Source organism: Microchirus variegatus (genome assembly GCF_963457635.1).
Source record: "Microchirus variegatus genome assembly, chromosome: 19".
Classification (NCBI taxonomy): domain Eukaryota; kingdom Metazoa; phylum Chordata; class Actinopteri; order Pleuronectiformes; family Soleidae; genus Microchirus; species Microchirus variegatus.
The window spans coordinates 13,023,008-13,042,992 of record NC_139820.1 but is presented as its reverse complement, the minus strand read 5'-3'; the positions used below and the strand labels follow the sequence as shown (position 1 = coordinate 13,042,992).

General features: G+C 40.1%; 1 protein-coding gene across 1 annotated transcript in view; it reads right to left on the bottom strand.

The window, feature by feature from the left end:
• Window positions 1-1,916: 1,916 nt before the first annotated feature.
• The window catches only part of ppil4 (peptidylprolyl isomerase (cyclophilin)-like 4), a gene marked incomplete at both ends in the record, with an annotated part of 31,845 nt that continues 13,776 nt past the window's right edge, over window positions 1,917-19,985 (bottom strand). The window contains 4 exons of the mRNA XM_083905647.1: window positions 1,917-2,120; window positions 4,369-4,501; window positions 5,953-6,049; window positions 6,613-6,724. Coding sequence (XP_083761773.1) covers window positions 1,917-2,120; window positions 4,369-4,501; window positions 5,953-6,049; window positions 6,613-6,724 — 546 coding nt within the window. The remainder of the gene's footprint in view (window positions 2,121-4,368; window positions 4,502-5,952; window positions 6,050-6,612; window positions 6,725-19,985) is intronic.

Below are 19,985 nucleotides of genomic sequence, written 5' to 3'. Positions count from 1 at the left end.
CGCCTATGTCAGCTGAGATTGGCACAGCACCTGTGACCCTCATGTGGAGGATAAAGCAGTAGAAGGCAGATGGATGAATTGTATACATTGATCAAATGCACAATTTTTTTTACGACTCACTTTGAGTGACACTTCACACTAGGGCTGTAAAGTCAAAATCGATTGGTCGACTAATTGGTCAACACGCTCTGGCTTGACCAAAATTGTGATTGGTCAACTAAATTTTTTTTCTTTTTTTCAATTGAATTTGAATTTCATTAGGAGGAAAGTACCACATGCTAATAGGGGTGTTTTACAGCACCCATGCTTCACAGGTAACAGCCTGTCATCAGAGAACACCCCCCTTGTTTTCCACTATTTTGGTTTAGTCCAGCCCAGTGAGTTGTTGTCGCTCATGAGGACAGTCAGATTAGCGTTGTCATTAATTAGACGTGAATTTTGAGCTTTCATGTTAGGCTACAGTCAGTCCTCCTGTCACATCCATGTCAAAGACATCAGCAGTGTGGCAGCATTTTTCAAAAGTAGAAAAAAGTGAAAATTTTTGCAATTCTTTGCAAGCAACAGTTTGCTTTTCACAGCGCTACTACAAACATGACATATCATTTAAAAACGCTAAGCTAAAGTTGCTCCGTCCGTTTTGAGTATGAACATATCAGAATTATTAGCATATTTCGATGTTTAAGTCTATTAATCGTTCATTGGTTTTATAACTGCAGACGCACCCGCTCGTAACAGCGGCAGCGTCCCGCGGTCTGTTTGTGTCTCAGCCGTGAAGCTGCGCTGTTCAGTCTCGCTCTTCTGGCTCGCTCTGTATTCCTCAACAGTTATTATGCTGATATTACTAGTTATTTTCTGATATCACGGGCTATGATATTGCGCAGATGAACGTAATGCAAAACGCTGTCAGAGCCGTCAGACTCTGTTGAACTCCAGCCGCGGCTGTGGGTCTTTTCAAAATAAAAGAGCCGCACCCAGAAAGTACCCCCCGTCGATTAGTCGATTTTTGGTCGAACTTTCAGGGCTTTAGTCGACCAAGAGTTTCTTTGGTTGATTACAGCCCTACTTCACACACACTAAACTTTTACTTTGCTTGCGCCATTTCACCTGTTTACACCCTCTACGTGGAAAACATCACTGTGTAAATGTGAGAAATTAATCACTCAACCGTGTTCTAAACAGGGAGTGTGTGATAAGAAGAGGAAGTAAGTGATATTTGAAAATGAAAATTACATTTAAATACACGCATAATAATGTGTTTTATTGGTTGTTCTTTAAACAGTGTGACATAATGTGAAAATCAAAGTGAAGCTTTTGAATTTAAAATGATAGTTCAGGATTTTACAAGGGTGGTTGTGTGAGCATCACCTGCACCAAGAACCAGCCTGAGACAGGCAGACTCACTCTCGGTGGGAACACTGAACACTTCAACTGTGACCATAGAGATAATCAGTGATTTTTAGCTCGCAGGGACACAGGAGATGCTGGTGTACTGCAGCCTCGTGTGGTTACTTTGTGTCACTGAGGTAAATCAAGACGAAGGATTTCAAACACTGAAGTCACAAAATAAGACATTTGAACTTACTGATCCTCCATCAGTAGTGGATCAACAACTCCTCACAGTGATAAAGTGTAAAATCACTGATTTTCTCTCTGGAATTTGGTGTGGGAGAGTAAGTGGTTTACAAACTTCTGTTTCCTGTAGAAAGAATCTGTCCAACAGTGAGATAAAGATGTAGACAACAGTGAGTTCTGACTGTGATTTAGTAGCTCATACAGCCACATTTCCAATAAACCTGAACTATCACATGACACATTCAGATGTATTATTATCAATGCTGAATGAAAGTCATATGCTATGATTTGTCTCTCCTCTGCCACTAATATCACTTTAATCTCAGTGAGATAGCATTTCTTTCTCATCTGTATCTACTCCTCTCTTTATCCTTGGACTTTTTTGGGGAGCGGCTGTGGCTCCTGTCCTTGTAGCCATGGGCTTTGATGCGTCCTTCTTTCCCATGTTTGACACGTGACTTGCTGTGTTTGTGGTCCCCGTCTCTGGAGTGGGATCTGGATCGGGAACGCTGGTGGTCTGTTTTTCTGTCACGCTGGATCTCAGTGTCCTGGAACATGTGAAGACACGAGTTAGCGAGAAACGGAAAAGACTGGAACAAAAGTGCTGCAATTAATCTGTTGATTCTTTTCTCGATTAATCAACTACTTGTGTGGTGCTAAAAATATCAGATATGTGTATATACATACACACATGTATATACACACATGTGTATATATATATAGATATACTCAACAAAAATATAAACACACAAACTTGAAATGTTGAACAAAAATCATTTGTCATGACATCTGCTCAGATTCTTGATGCATTTGTTTATGGAATGATTTGTTTTAGTCCAGTAGTCCAGTGTCACTCGGCCACTCCTATTGACTACAATCTCAGATTGAGTATTTCAACTCACGAGAGTCATGGAGCATGGCGGTCAATAGGGATGGGAATTTCACACAGTTTTAGAGTCGATTGTTGAGGTCCACGTGTCGAATTTTTTGTTGACTTTTTTTTTTGCAGCAACAGCAGCAATGCGGGAGTGTAAACTATTCTACACTGTACTACTTCATTTTAGGCTCAAAAACATGGCTGTAATGTCCATTATTGACCATCAGAACAGCGATAATTAAAATGAGGGGCAAAAAAAGGAAAAAAAAAGCGGACTCTCCGCTGGAACGCGTGTGTTGACACTCGCCAGACGGCTCAGGTTTTTGAACCTGCGCTCGTTAGGTGTCCACCAGAGTGAAGTACAGTGATCTTGACTGGGTGAGATGCCGTCTTCATTTGTGTAGCATTTGTGTTATGTCCCCCACCCCCGTCCTAAACTTAAGCGCAACCTTGTTCGCACTGCACGCACACACACACACATGCTTGGATGCGCACAGCCACTCGAGAGAACGAGCCAGTGACGCGCGCATCATCATGTGAGAGCGCAGGGAGCCTGGACAGCAGGATCACCTTTTCGTGCACAGCTTCTTTAACCTCCATGGTCGTAAACTTTACATGTTTGTGACACTTCGACTTTTTTTACTTTTCATTTTTTTGTCGAGGTGTGCGCGTGTCGATCGATTTGTCGACAAAAAAGTCCCATCCCTAGTGGTCAATATGCCTGAACAGTACCCAGACACTCTTTATGGTCAGGTCAATAAAAGGGCACACCAAAATGTGGACTTGTAAATATGCCACAGATGTCACACAATCTTCCCTGACCCTCTTTTTGGAGTCCCTGCTCGAAAATGACATGCCAAAACTAAATAGAGTAAACCTCTGCAGTTATAAGCTCTATGTGAATTATCTTGATATCAAACTACAGAATACACTTGTGAGATTCCACCAGAGGTGTACGTTTCACTGTAGATGCCACTGTGTCAGAATAAATGTACATGGAACACGGCATAAATGAAGGATTTTTTTCTCTCGCCTAAAAAGATATTGCATTTTAAAGCAAACATCACCTTTAAAATATGCAGTAGGCGCTTAATAACAAATGGAGGTCATGTAACAACATGTGGACATGAGCTGTGCAAAGTCTGATGATGCTGAAATGAAGCAGAGTGAAATTACAGATGTTTTATTAAAGAGATGTCTGGGCGTCCTCACTTTCGGCACAGCATGGCATCATCTGTGCCATTTGAGATTTCTTAGGTACCAAATTATTAAAATCCCATTAAATTTTAATTATATGTCACTACAGATCTAAAAAGAACCTGTTTTGAAAAAAAAAAAAAAAAAAGTATAATAACTCGCACTAAATCGATGCTCCCTGTGCAGTGCGTAATAACAACTCTGTGGCTCTGTAGCGTCTTCAGTTACGCAGCGCCATAGCTCTGGCTTACCTTAGTCAATTAGGGTGATTGACAGCTCGTTTTAAACGTCTAAACCGGTAGAATCAGACCCCCGGTCTCCAAATGTGTGTGAATCACTTCATTAGCAAGTCAAAAGGACATAAATGCATATGACGCATTTAGGCGGACATTCGCCCTTCTCTAATCAGAACGATCTAATGTCACTCTGTAATGATCAATCGGACCAGGATTTGTTCCCAAAGCATGCTGGAAAGTGTAGTTCTTCATTAGAAGTGGTTTGTTCCGGTGGAAATAACTTGTTTTGATAAACAACTTTAAGGTAAGGCAACTTTTCAACTTGTATTTCTTGAAAGTCAGTTGTTGTTTTTGTTAAAGTTAGATATGGTTTTACGACGATTTTGTCGCTGCGTCTGAGGCAACCGTGAAGAAGAGGTTAACAGTATCATGGTTCAGGCTATTCCCTGAGAAAATGAGGAGGATTTTCTTAATAAAATAAAATACCTTGTACTTCTTGGACTTCCTGCTGTCTACATCACCAGAATAATGATGATGCCTCTTGTCCTTGCGCTTCTTGTCCAAGTGCCGATGACTTGTCTCCTCCTGGTCCTCATCCATTAGCAGTTCATACTTGGAACTTTTGGAAAAAATTAAGGACATTTTCATGAAGCTGGTGAAAAACAGGTGATAGGTTTGGCACTATGTGGCTTTTGAGTTGCATATGCATATAATAATTTTTTTCTATATTTTGCCATCATTGTTGGCATCATTGAGCTTCATATACATGAATCACTAATAGCTGCTATTTCTTATCCAATCAACAAAAAAATCAACGCTGCATACGTTGGTGCGTTGTTAGTCACCTAGCAAGTTTGAAGCTCATCAAGCAACAGACATCCATCTATGAAGCCAGTTTCGTCTGTGTGTCTGTCTGTTTGTTTGTCACAGGCATATCTCGCTGACCGTTAGTCAGAACGCCCTAACCCTGGATTTCCACTGGACGCGGAACGGCAGCGGCGCGGTTCTGCTTCGTCCTCTGCATGGCGTCAATCCCCACCGGGCGCGTTACGGCAGCGGCGCGGAGCCTTGGGAGCCGGCAGTATTCACGGAAGATCGCGTGATAATCTCAAACGGATGCGAGTTCGCGAGATCCAGCGATAGACTGTGTGTATAAAGTAAACAACACAGCTTCTTTTCATTCTCCGACGTGGAAGAACTGTTGATCTGGTGTCATAAATGATTTTATGTTTCTCCACTTCAACAATCAGTCTCTCGTCGTTCATTATGACTCTCTGAGACGCTCTGATTAATTGACTGTTTACCTGGCAGCAGCGGTGACGACGTAATGTTGATGTGAAGTTGTGACAGGCGATATGACCTGCGTATTGTGTTTTATTTTGAAAGGGGGGCGGAAATGTTTTACTTTGATTCTGTGTCGCTTTTCCTGTCTGGTGCGATCTGCTTCGTTGAAGTTTACGAGGTTCAGCAGCGGCAACGGAAAAAATAGAACCGATTCCTATTGATAGCGCTGCGGCGCGGCAAGCCGCTTCTGGGCCGCTGCTGAGACGCTCCGCAGCGCATCTGGTGGGAATGCTCTCATTGATTAGAATGGAAGCGATTTGCAACGGCGACCGCGCCGCTGCCGTTCCGCGTCCAGTGGAAATCCAGGGTAAGACTTTGGATATGGATTGAGCATGGCCCGGTGGTGTGTATCCTTGATTTTCACATTTTTTGGAGTAACTCCTCATATTCCTTCTTCTAAGGCCATTTTCACACCTGGTATTAATTCCACACCTGCTGCTGCTTTCATGGTGGATAAGGAAGTTGTGGGGTTTAAAAAGATTTTGATAGAGGAACTCATTATTCAAATATGTGATCAGCTTGTGTTGGACTTGAAAAGAGGTACATTTGACTGAGAGGCAAACAGTGTGACCTTTGTAAAGGGAGTTAAAAACCCTTCACACAGATATAAATTTAACTACCAAATCTAATGATGGGGAAAAGTTTGTGTCTACCATTCCAGACCCTGTATGATGAAACACTTCATCATACAGTCAGGGAGTGAAAAAACTGGACACACAAGGATACTCTTGTTTAGGCTTCATTTGGTCCTTGAGAGCAAGCTTGGATCTGTTTTCCACATCCTTCTCATAGGCCCTGAAGTCATCTTTAGTATACTTCCCACCTAAGAAACAGAGAAAACCATCACTTTCATTTAGACACACGTTCAATGATTACAGCAGCATTTTTTCCACATCACACATGCATTTCACAGGAAACATAAAGAAAATTCAGCATCTGCATCTGTCACAATAAGTCACAAACACAACACGTCCAGTTTCTAAGTAAGCACTCAACTTATTACTTACTTGATACATTTGTTTTTCCAACAAAGCTTTATGGAAAGTATTTGCAAGAATAATAGATATGCTGCTTCATAGTCAAAAGTTCTGGCATGCAGTTGACTTTGGAGGATTTAAAATCTCCCAGTAACAACAACTGATGTGGACGAGGTCCAGCAGATCAGCTCTGCAGCCATCACGCACTGCACACACATCCAGTGGGAATCCAACATTAAAATGATTTGCTTTATTGAAGGCTGACATTTTGTACCACCATAAAGAAAACATATAAACCAACAAAGGACCAACACCTTTGTGGTACACCATATTTTCATTTGGGAAAGAGGGATGAGCGCCCCAGGCCCAGTGCTACCCATCAGAACAAAAAGATACAATTAAAACAAACCTTTCCCTTTCCACTTGATTTTTGCCACTGACTGACTGAAGTCCACATGAATGCGTCGATCATCAATCAGAACATTGTCCATTTTGAAATATGCCTTTTCACATTCGTCTTGCTGTGGAGTCACAAAACATATACAGGTAAGAAAAAGACGAGTGGAGACAAATAAATATCAGACAATTAATTGGGTAATTATGTTCACGAACGTTGCAACCACGAATACAACTATCATTATTCATCCACATGTCAATGCAGATTACTAGCAATCAATCATAGTCTTCTGTTATGTCTGAAATCATATTATTTATTATGTTAGGAGGAGAGGTTTTTTCACTCGGTTTTTACACTTTACACCGATGACTGTCGACCACAAGAACTTATCAGTCATGACTTATAGTGTAATTTAATGTTTTTGTTTTTTAATGGTCAGACTGACATAATACAAAAGGATGATGATTATACCATGACTCTTTAAGTCATAATTTTGCCCCAGTGAGGGACTGTGTAGTTGGTTCGAAATGCTAATCAACCATCCAATTAAAACTATGACAGTGCCATGACAGTGTTGATAGTCTTGTAATACAGGACACAGCTGTGTATTAAGAGACAGACTCAATTCCTCAATCATATTGTGTCTTCTGGAGGCTAAACATAAAAATGCACTTGGAATCTTGGAAGTCTGGGAGTCGCTTGCTTGGACTTCCTGCATTGAGGGGCTACTGCGATGTCTTGCCTTTGAAAAATGTACATATGGTATAAAAGGGAAGTATAATACATTTGTGAAGATCAGGGGCCTCATGTATAAAAAGACGTATGCACAAAAAGACGGCGTACGCTTGCTTTCACACACACGATGGCATGTATAAAAATGTACATGGTGCAGATCCACGTGTGGATAAGATCTGAGAGGACACTGAAGACAAAATGATCCCGTGCGCAAACACACACACTTCAAACGTGTGTCTGAGTGAGACACTTTTCTCTCAGTCTTACTTTCAGCCAATGACGGAAATTGATTTTCCACATATTCATCTTTTCTTTATGTAAATAGACACTCACTGCTGACGTGAAGACACGCTCCAAAATAAAGTCACAGACTAATTTGTTGCAAGAAAATGGGACTTCAACGTTGAGCAGAACATTTTCTTATCCCATTTTAATCCATACTATAACGAAATAACTGCAAAAAAATTATTCCGCCACCGCTGAGTCTTTCATCAGTAGAGACAGATGATGCAGATGCACACTCGTCAGCCACTGGAGACTCCGGCACACATGAGACTTCAGCACACTGGCATCTTCTTCCTCCATCTTCCTCCCTCCCCAGCTTCCACAACACAATCAGTGACATTTTTCCATATAGTAAATCGCTTATTTTAAGGCCTGAACATACCCCAAAAAACAGCAACATGTTGATGAAGGATTATAAAAAACTGCAAGAAAAATGCACGGATCTATAGAACAGATGCAGGAGACAAGACCTACGTATTGTCGGAATTGCAGAAGGCAGTGAAGTAGGGAACCCGAGCCGCTTTGTGGCGATGTGGCGAGTTTTTCTCTGCTGTTCTGGGGGAGGAAAACTTGGACGCACCGTTAATAATAGACCGGGCGCACAGGAGCCTTGCAGAGAAGTTCATTAAATCAAGCATCACATGGCTAGTGAGGACAATTGAAGAGAAGTTTTCTTCCTTATATCTCTCTGAAACAACTCTGAGTAACTATTAATCATCACACACAATATTATACATTGTAATATGACCACTCCAAACAGTCTTGTTATTATTAGGTACATTATAATGTGTTTTATTAGTTGATGGATTATCTTAACCCTGTAAGACCCACGGTTGTAAAATTACAACGTTAACTTTAGCCATCCCTAAAAACTATCTGTTATATTTTATCTGGTTTTTTACCACATGTACATAGTCATTGGGTCTTAATGTTCAGTCTAACAATGTTAGTTGATGTTACATTTGTTTATAAGTTCCACTTTATGGCCATGAACGCACACAACTTTTCAAGATTTCCTCCGAACAAAATCTCTTTGTTTCATTGGACTGGATTCATCAGATTAAAGTAAGTCAAATGTCTCTTATATTTTTTTTGGTTGTTATTATAATGTGTAGAGGATGTACATATTTAGTGATTGTGGTATAGATGCATCAAATTTCATTTAGAGCTTGTTTCATATTTGTTGTAATTTTACAACACTGGGTCTTGGTGGTAGCAAAAATAGCAGGCTTGTTTCAATGGACACAAACGGGTGATATTCACTCCACAACACCACTGCCTGAAACAGAGGATTTTCTTTATACATGAACAGTATACATTACATACATTATACCCTTGTGTTGTGTTCTGGTCAAATTTGACTGATTTAAAAGTTTTATGTCTAAAAAAATATATAGTTAATTTGATCAGACTGAGCTAAAATCCCATGTATTTGTCCACAAAGAGGATATCAACAGACAATTCAATTCTGGGAAAGGTGTAAATGTTCCTGAATGTGGGGTGTGGATGTAAGTGGGGGTTTGCATGTTTTTCTTTTAGTATGATAACTAGAGACCATAGGCTCAGACAATTACATTTAGGGCATTTAGCAGATGCTTTAGTCTAAAGTGACTTACAATCAGCAGACACTATTGTCTGCCTTGAAAGCATTTCTACACAGATGACTTGGTTCACCACCCTATCCATTACTTCAGATTATGTACTACTATATAAAAAGCATATTCATACATGTTAATTCATTGCTTTTTTTCCCCAGAATGCCACCAGCAAGGAGAGAGCCATGATACAGTATGCAGGATGTGATTGATATCATCCAAACTGGAGAGAGTGAAGTTGAGATGGAACTCAATGACACTGATGAGAGTGATGAAGACTCAGATGAAGATGTCTGTCAACAAGTGGACAAAGAAAACCAACCACCCATGGACTGTCCAGCTGATAATTATGTCGACATCAAGCCAAAAACACCATGCACCGTGACAGGTGTCGCTGGCCGAAAAAATATTTCATCAGTCACAACACTGATTTTTCTGGTCTGGATTTCATCTTCAGGCAAAGAGAGCTCAGCAACACAGACAGTGACATCATGAAGCCTCTGAATGCTCAGAAGAGACCATCCAAGAGATGTGCACACCTGCCATTGGATGAACACAAGGACATGAAGACAGGGAGAGGATGCTGCAATAAAGGATTCACCAACACACAAATGCAGCAAGTGTGATGTTCACCTTTGCTTTTCAGAGGACAAGAACTGTTTTTAGGACTTTCACTAACAATGAAAGTTTGTCATGAAAAGAAAAAAGGAACGAAGAAGTTGCTAGAAAAAGCTAGAGTTTTATCCTGTTTATTTATTTATGTATTTATTTTTAATAAATGATTTCATAAAAATATGACTAATGTGTGATTATTTTTAAATGTTATATACATTTATGAAGCTTAGTAAGCAATCAAACTTGCAAATGAACTTAGTTGTTGTGAATTGTTGTTCAGACAAAGTGAGTACAAAGACAGAAATTCTGCTAACACCAAAGCCCAACGTTGTAAAATTTTCTGTAAAAACTTACATAAACATTTTTTTTCCAAAAACTCTTTCATTTCTGCATTTAAGGCCTCCTACAACAACATCTGAAAGGTCAAATAATTTTTTTTTTAGGTTTTTCTTAATTTGGGTCTTACAGGGTTAAGGGTTAGTTATTTAGTTCCGGTTTGGAGCAAGCCTTTTTATTTCTAGTTAATTCTATACAAAGAGGGATAAGAAACACAAAATCATTTATAGATAAAGCAAGATTTCCAATGGTGCAAAGAGTGTTATTATTGTATTTTATACTCAGGTTGTAGAAGGAGGGATTGAACAAAAATGGTCTAGGAAAAACCAGCATATTTAACACAGGAGCTTAGTGGAATGTCAAGTGACAGGTTTTTGAGAAAAGTTTTGTCTTGCTTTTATTAATGGAAGCATGTCTCCCAGCAGGGGAAGGACAACAAGGGGTTCATATATTGTTTTAAAGGGAAAGTTCTGTTCCCAGTACAGGAGCTTGTTTTTTCTTTTTTTATGTATTGTTTATGTGCCACAAAAGAAACATCTTGCCAAAGATTTGACTATCAAACAACATGGTTATGGTTGATAAGAACGATAATTCTGATATTACGCCACAAAACCTGGTTCACTTTGTTACATGGAATTGTAAAGGATTAAATTGAGCTGTAAAGTGTGGCAATGTACTAGCTCATCTAAAAAAATTGAGAACAGATATTGCATTCTTGCAAGAAACGCACTTAAGGAATCGAGATCATCATAGACTACGCTGCAAATGGACAGGTCACATATTCCACTCTTCATTTGATTTCAAGAGTAGAGACACTGTAATAATAATTAAAAACTCCATACCTTTCACACACTCTGAGGTGATATCCGACCCTCATGGAAGATTTGTGATTGTGACGGGAAATCTCCATGGTCACCCAATTACTCTGGCTAACATATGCCCCCAATGTAGATGATGATCAATTTATTTCAACTTTTCTAGCCAAACTACCTAATATGAACTCTCACCGACTAATAATAGGTGGAGACTTTAATTTGGTTTTAGACCCCAACCTTGATAGGTCCTCAAATAAGCCTGTAGCTCTGTCTAAATCTGCAAGAACAATTCAAACGTTTCTTGACGCATACAAATTAGCAGACCCTTGGAGATCTCGGTTCCCTGGTGCACGGCAATATTCTTACTTCTCATCAGTCCATCACACTTACTCCAGGATAGATCTATTTTTAATAGATAAGGGACTTCTGCCTCTGATAAAGAATTGTGAATACAAGCCAATTGTCATATCTGACCATGGCCCACTATCACTTCAATTAGTATTGGGACGGAGATGTACTTCAAGGGTATGGCTTTTCAATAATAACCTGCTGTCAGATGAAAAGATGGCTAAGAAACTGAAAGATGACATAGATCTCTATCTCTCATTCAATGACACACCAGATACTTTGAGATCCACACTATGGGAGGCATTGCAAGCTTACGTACGTGGGCATGTTATTTCTTACAGCAGTACAAGTAATAAACACCGTAGAGAGAGGGAAAACATGATAATGGCCACTATTAAGGAGATAGACCAACAATATGCAATTAATCCCTCCCCGGACCTTTCATAAAAGAAAATTATCCCTTCAAACTGAACTGAATCTAATTTATTCTGTGGAAACAACTAGACTCTTAACCCAAGCAAAACACAAACATTATGAACATGGGGAAAAAGCCGGTAGGATCTTGGCACGTCAAATAAAAGAACAAGCTGCATCAAGGACAATAACAGAAATAAGAACTGACTCAGGTTCGACTACCATAGACCCATAAAAGATAAAAAATATTTTTAGATCATTTTACACTAAATTATATCCCTCAGAATCTCTAGGAGAAGCATCACTGATTGAAAATTTTTTGAGAAATTAAAGGTACAGATAATTAGTGTAAGTCATAGAGAATTATTGGATAAACTTATAACTAGATTAGAGGTAGACCGAGCTATACAAAGCATGCAAAGCTCAAAAGCCCCAGGGCCAGACGGCTACACCTCATAACTTTATGTTACGACCCGGCTAATTTTAGAGGTCAGTAACATGTAATTGGGACAGGAAATGAGGTGGAATATGACAATTGGACAGGCTAAGGGTAAAGTCAGAGTTTTAATTAACAATGAGAGTGCACTTGCACAAGAAAATATAACAAAAGGAGGCTGTACAGGGGCTGACAAATAACTAATACACAGAGTGAAAACAGATAAACGACAGGTATTTAGCTCATGCTTACAAAAATAACATTAAAGAACAAAAGGAGGTCAGCACCTGTAAGCTTACAAAAACACAAAATCAAACTAACAGTTATGCTGCAACTTAAAGGTCTCAAAACAAAAGAGTGACCAACTCTTGGTACCAAACAATTAGCTAAAGTTCCCCAGAATTACTGTCTGAAGCCACTCAGACAGGCAAAAGTCAGAAATACTGAGAACTTCGAATACTCTAACAAGCCACACAGAGATATACAATAGGCGAACTGATCACAGCCATTTTATAAGGCATTCAAAACCCAAGTCTCCCCTATTCTACTTGATGTATATAATGACGCACTTATGAAGGGTCACCTACCACCAACTTTTTATCAGGCAAATATCTCCTTAATTCATAAAAAGGATAAGGACCCCCTAGATCCTGGATCTTATAGACCAGTGAGTCTACTGAATGTAGGCAACTCGTTTGGAGGGGATCCTCCCAACTGTAATATCCCAAGATCAGACGGGATTTATTAAAGACAGGCAGCTATTTTTTAATATACGATGACTGCTTAACATAATCTACACACAACCCATACATAACGAACATTCTGAAATATTAATCTCTTTAGATGCAGAGAAGGCCTTTGACAGGGTCGAATGGGATTATCTCTTTTTGACCCTGTCAAAGTTTGGAATTGGCTCTAATTTTGTCTCACTTGTGAAATTATTGTATGCTCAACCTCAGGCATCAGTGAAAACCAATGACATTATCTCCAGCTACTTTCCGCTTGGTTGCTCCACTAGGCAGGGTGCCCCCTGTCACTGCTGTTGTTTGCCCTTGCCATTGAACCCCTCGCCATTTTACTGCGTACAACAATAGAATATGAAGTTATTAAAAGGGGAGGGTCAGAACACAAAGTGGCTTTATACGCAGATGATTTATTGCTGTTTATCTCTGACTCTTTAAAATCAATGCCTGCCATAGTGTCAATCTTGGGACGTTTTGGCACAGTATCTGGGTACAAGCTCAACTATTCAAAGAGTGCATTGTTCCCAATTAATCAAAAAGCCAGACAGAACATACATACTCTCGACTATCTACCGTTTGCAATCTCAAACCGATTTAAATATCTTGGAATAATCATTACTGAAAATTTTTCGGACTTAATTAATCATAATTTCTTGAAAATGTATGACCAAACAACTCGTAACTTCAATAAGTGGGCAAATCTTCCGATCTCCCTTGCGGGTCGAATATATATTGTGAGAATGACTATTTTACCAAGGTTTTTATTTCTTTTTCAGTGCATTCCTATTCTCATTAACAAAGCCTTCTTTAAAAAATTAGACACAGCCATATCCCAGTTTATCTGGAATAAAAAGCCTCCAAGAATAAAGAAGGTGTTTCTCCAAAGAGCTAAAACACTTGGGGGTATAGGTTTGCCAAGGATGGAAATCCAAAATTGCCATTTTTCTTCTCCGACAGCAATTCTTTTTTCAACTTTGCCAGCACCAAACTTAAAGATGAAAACCCCAATTATTTCACACTGAATTAAAATATTATCCCAAATATGGAGACATTTTGGCTGGCAGAATTGTTCAGGAATTTTACCACTAATAACCACTCATTTCCGCCGTCATTTTCCGATCTGTCGTTTCGCAAATGGTATTTACAAGGAATTAGGACAATCAATGACCTTTATATCGATAACATTTTTCCTACATTTCAACAACTGAAAGATAAATTTAATATTCCCGGCACGGACTTCTTTTGATATTTGCAAATCAGAAATTTTATAAAAAAGACATTTTCATCCTTCCAAAAAAGCCCCCGGTTTCTCCAATGGACACACTGTTTTTGCCTGACCCACAAGAAAAAAGGGCTATTTCTAAGAATCATGATGAGTTGACTCATATACAGTAGATGGTACAACCACACTGGATCATTTAAGAGAGGCCTGGATGAAGGATATGGGTGTGGAGATCACAGAAAGTCAATGGGAAAAAGCCCAAGAATTTGTTCACTCCTCTTCTGTATGTGCCAGACATGGGTTGATACAAATCAAAATATTACACAGACTACATTTATCGAAACTACGGCTGTTGAAGAGGTTTCCTACAATTGATCCCATATGCAATCAATGTGGTTATGCTCCGGCCTCTTTGGCACATATGTTCTGGAACTGCCCAAGACTCTGTAACTATTGGATCACGTAAACAAATTTCAGGTGGTATGGCAACCCTTTATTGAACATTTTGAGAAGACAAAGTCGTGACCGTTAACCATATCATATTACTAGTGTGGCACCCTTTTTTCTTTTTTTTTTAATTGATGTATTATTTTTCTCCTGTCAGGTTTAGTTGTTCGGTTTTCGTATGTTTGTTTCTTGGAGGGCAGGGATCTGCAATCCCTGCCTTGGCTTACACTGATAAATATTCCTTGATTTAACCAATCATCATAGTCATTACATAAAAAGGGGCGGTAACGTTGGAGCGGTGCCAGAATACAACAACGAGAGACATGGCGGAAAAGGCAGTAGGTGACAGACACACATCACACGTATGGAGGTACTTCACTCTAGACCACACAAACAGTATGGTGACCAATCTACAAGTCGGTCTTAAAGTACAATAAAAATACTAGCGTTATGCACGGCCATCTGAATCAGCATCCGCTAGTATTCTCTGGCCAGGAATACCATCACCCGACAGCGTGCAAGCCTTCATCCAGCACATGTGGATGCTCTGATCTTTTTGCATGAAAACCTGCAGCGCAAGTGCGCCAGGACTGTGAAAGAGGAATATGAGGGCGACTTGACTTGCTGTCAAGCAAGTGTGTTTTCATTTTTCTGTTAATTTTCATAAAAAAATAAAAAAATATATATATACACATACACATATATATACATACATACACATATATATATATATACATACAAAAGAGCGCATTTTAGTTATATAATATCTATATAACGAAATGCGCTCTTTTTTCTTTTGTTCAAATGTCTTTGAGAATGCATGTTGATTCTTGTTTTTCGAAAGTGCACTTTACTGTACATGTTAATGTTACAGAGAACTAATAAAAGTTGCTCATTGTTGGACAGCTGTGTTCCTCCGCTGTGTCAATGTGATGACGTCATCAAACGACTTGACTCGACTTGGACTTTATTGACAGACAAGTCGACCTGAGAAAAACTTAAGTCATTAATGCCCTAGTATGAATATGTTTAGATGTATGTGTCTATATGTATTGTGTATATATATACACATGTATATATTTTATTTTACACATTTTATTTTTGGGGGAAAAAAAGAAAAGCACAATATTAAAAAGGGTGATTCTGTGTTGGAAATATTCAATAAACATATTTGAAAAAAAAGAAAAAAATGTCGCATGGTGTATGAGATGGGGGGGGGGGGGGGCTGCAAAGTTGGCGAAAATGTTGATTTTTTTTGCAATAAAACGAAACTCTTATAACTTTGCAATGAAGGGTCCGATCGGAGCCAAACTTGCGATGATTGATGATGAGGCCTATGCAAAAACCAACTTTAAAAACATTGCCTCCTGGTAATGTTTTTAAAGTTGGTTACAAAAAATTAAATTATTAAATTATTTACCATTTTGGGAATAACTTTTACAAAGATTATCCTAGCCAACTCAAAATTGGTGAAAACACTCAAAACACATGGTAGATGATGCGTGTTGAATATGATAACGCATTGTTTAACTGTTTTCCGATGGCCAGGGTGCAAAGTTGGATTTTTGCGACAAAAAACAAACTGTTTTGTGAGTCCAGGGGCCTCATTTATAAACGTTGCGTACGCATAAAAGAAGGCGTACGCCACTCTCTACGCAAACCGTGGGATTTATAAAAAGAGAACTTGACGGGAAAATGTGCGGTCCTCCACGCCAAGTCTGACCCATGCGTACGCACATACCTGGGGTAAGGAGAAACTGCGCCACTGATGGCAGAAGTAGTTCTATTTCATCCTTACTGACCGCCAGAGGCGGTGCTTAAAGCACTGGATATCTCCACCTCGCACATGCGCATTTCGAGTACCTAATATCAACATAGTCACTTGTGACCCTCCCCGTGACACCGGGAAGGCTATAACTTCCGGTGTCATCGGAGGCTCAGTTCCTTTAATCTTCTCGATGCGCATGTACCGCCTTGCACTTTGAGGAAAACTTCGTTTACAGCTGGCTGCGTGCAGCTTCGTGATGACAGTCGGAGCCGCGGGGAACCCGTCCTCCAGAGGCTGTGGCCAGCTGATCATCTGAAACCAGACGACAGAAAAGAGTAGCAGGTCTGTGTCGGTGTTTGTTGGCGAAGGCAGCGTGTTCGCGCCCTCTCCCAGCGTTCGCTGTCCTCATTGCTCTCAATGTTTGGGTGTTTATCGTGGCCTCACTTTTCTGTGTCACGGAACGCAGTTTTAAGATAATTTGAGGCGAGAAATTGGTCATTTAGAGTCTAAACATGTGCTCTGTGTGTTAAGATATGACGTATTTATAGTTTGGCAGCGACGTTCTCGGCGGGGATGAACTCCGCCTCTGCGGACTGTCGGGTGCGCACTGTGAGCCGGCACAGAGCAGCGTTACCTCGGCCTGTCCTGAGGACCAATCGCAGCTCTTGCCGTCTCCGTTGTCCCTTGACGGAGTGACGGACACTTAAAAAATATTTCGTGCAGTCGGAGACGACGCAGAGGCTCTTCGGCAGGCTCTGCGTCGACGCAGAGTCTCTGCGTAACCTACGCAGAGCACTTGACGCAGGAGTATAAATTGGGCTTTACTATCCACAGCCATACTGTCGCCACTTATCACCTATTGTCATGCACCGTCGTCACAACCCCCGCTCCATATACCCCATAGTAATGTCCATTTACCCGTTGTTACTGCGTTTCACAGTAATGCATAGAGTGACCACGATTTTAGGTTCTCGCGATCATAAAAACATTAGAATTGAAGAAAAACGATTAATGTGCCGCGCGGCGGTGTTTGTAAATTCCTATGCTAGAAAAAAACCTTGAATGCACCAGTGTTACGGCCGCTGCAAGTGACGTGTGTGGATCAATAATGAGGAGAGAATGTGGAAACACAACAGAAAGGTAGCCTTTGATTGAGAAGAAATGTAGGACAACATCTACATCTTTCTGCAGTGCTTTCAAACGCGTGCTCTTCATATTATTGATCCACACGTCACTCGCTAACTGCAGGCACGTAACTGGTGTGTTCAAGGTGTTTTTCTAGCATAGGAATTTACATACACGATCAACAACAAAGGGCTTGTGAAGCTTGTGAACATTTTTTTCTCAAATAAAATATATCCACTGGACACACAAGTCCTCTGAGGCTAGAAGTTTGTGTAAAACACTGTGCTCCGCTGTGCAGCCACTCTTCCTCCCTCGCCTGCACTCTCGTATTTCACAGGGACAAGGGGGAGCTACGGTGGAGCTATGAAGTACTCTGCCTGGCGGGGTGCCAACATTCACGGTGAAATGCTTGCTATGTCATTCCAAGGGAGGTTTAAACATTGCATGTTTTATCGCCTATCCTTACACTAAATGGAACCACTAAAACATGACTGAGTCTTGTTTTTTCACATTTTGGGGACTGGTATGGCCCAGAGTCCCAAATATCAGTAGTAAAATGATTAAAAAGTTGATTTTGCACAATATGGGCCCTTTAACCACTCGGCTACCGCTGTTATTCTCGCTATAGGCGTCAGAAGAAGACCATTAGGTTAAATTAGAAAGAGAATAAAAGAGGCAAAAGAAGGTGTATGCTGAACAACTGGTGGTTGTTCTGCCCGGAGCCACAACCACCACCATACCCACTTCGGTGCTACAGGACGGTGGTCTCCAAAACTGAGGGAACAGTTCAAAACAGAACTCAACAGTCTAGCTATGATGCTAACTTAGTTACCAAAGCTTAATTTATCTGTCTAGGAGAAGAGTAGCCAATTGTGCATCCGTTTTGAAATTCCTCTCAGCTTTCAACTCTCTCCAAAGTTCAAAAGCATGTCCCATATAGACCCTCGATTAGCCGCAAACTTTATCTTGGTGTTTTTGACATTCCAACCTAGGTTTTGTTTCGTTTCATTTCCATTGTAGCTCAGACATAACTGGCAATGATGTGCTTTAAATGCAAACTTTCAGCTTTAATTTGGGATTTACATTCAAATCAAGTAAACAGTGTAGGAATTACAACACATGTGCCTCCCACTTTTTAGGGGACCAAAAGTGATGGGACAAACTAAAGAATAATAAATTAAATTTCATTGTTTCATATGTGGTTGCAAATCCTTTGCAGTCAATTACAGCCTGAAGTCTGGAAGGCATAGACATAACCAGACACTGGGTTTCATCCCTGGTTATACTCTGCCAGGCCTCTATTGCAACAGTCTTCAGTTCCTGCCTGTTCTTGTGGCATTTTCCTTTGACTTGGCCATTGCAAAACATTCCACTTAATTGCCTTAACCCATTAAGGCCTGAAATGACTGATTTCTCAGCCTCTGTAGCAGATATAGGAACACAATTCAAAAAGTATTTGAGAGCTTACACCTGTGGCACCTGTATTTAGATACAACAATGTAAAAGTAAATTGAATAACTGTTTTAAATTAAAAAACAGTAAGAAAATAAAGTAATATCAACTTGTGTCAGTGTCTTGATTTAGTCCTGATGGAGTGTGGAGAACAAGAACAGCATGTAATAACTGTAACAGTCTGCTTCACATGTGACGGTGATGATGCTTACAGTGCTGTGGCATCTGCAGGTAAATCCACTGTCACCCGTGGAGCGCGGTTGTAAACACTCGGTTGATTACGGTGGTACTTATCGTCATTATTGCAGACCTCGTCGTCTTCAAACATATATCTGTATATCTGTATATATATATATATCTTTATCTTACGTCTTAACCATAAATCCCAGTCGATTTGTTCAGAAGGTTCGAAGTTATCAGCGATGCCGTCATCGAAGACGAAACTCCTCAAAGTCACTGCCTTCAGAAATCTCTCCACTGTCAAAGTCCTCCATGTTTGCTCGAAGAAATTTCATAACAATGTCACGAGTAACACTTATACGTCCCGAAAATTGACGTATCTGCTTTACCGGCCTCAATGGGTAAAAAAAAAAAACCCTAGTTGCTTTTGCAGCATGCTTTGGGTCATTGTCCATCTGCACTGTGATGTGCCGTCCAATGAGTTCTGAAGCATTTGGCTGAATATGAGCAGATAATATTGCTTGAAACATAATTCATCCTGCTGATTCTCTCAGCAGTTACATCATCAATAAATACAAGGGAACCAGTTCCATTGGCAGCCATACATGTCTACACCATGACACTATCACCACCATGCTTCACTGATGAAGTTATATGTTGTGGATCATGAGCAGTTCCTTTCCTTCTCCACTCTTCTCTTCCCATCACTGTGGTACAAGTTGATCTTGGTTTCATGTGTCCATAGGATGTTCTTCCAGAATTGTAACGGCATTTTTAGGTGTCGTTTGGCAAATTCTAATCTCGTCTTCCTGTTTTCGAGGCTCACCAATGGTTTACATCTTGTGGTGAACACTGTATTCACTCTGATG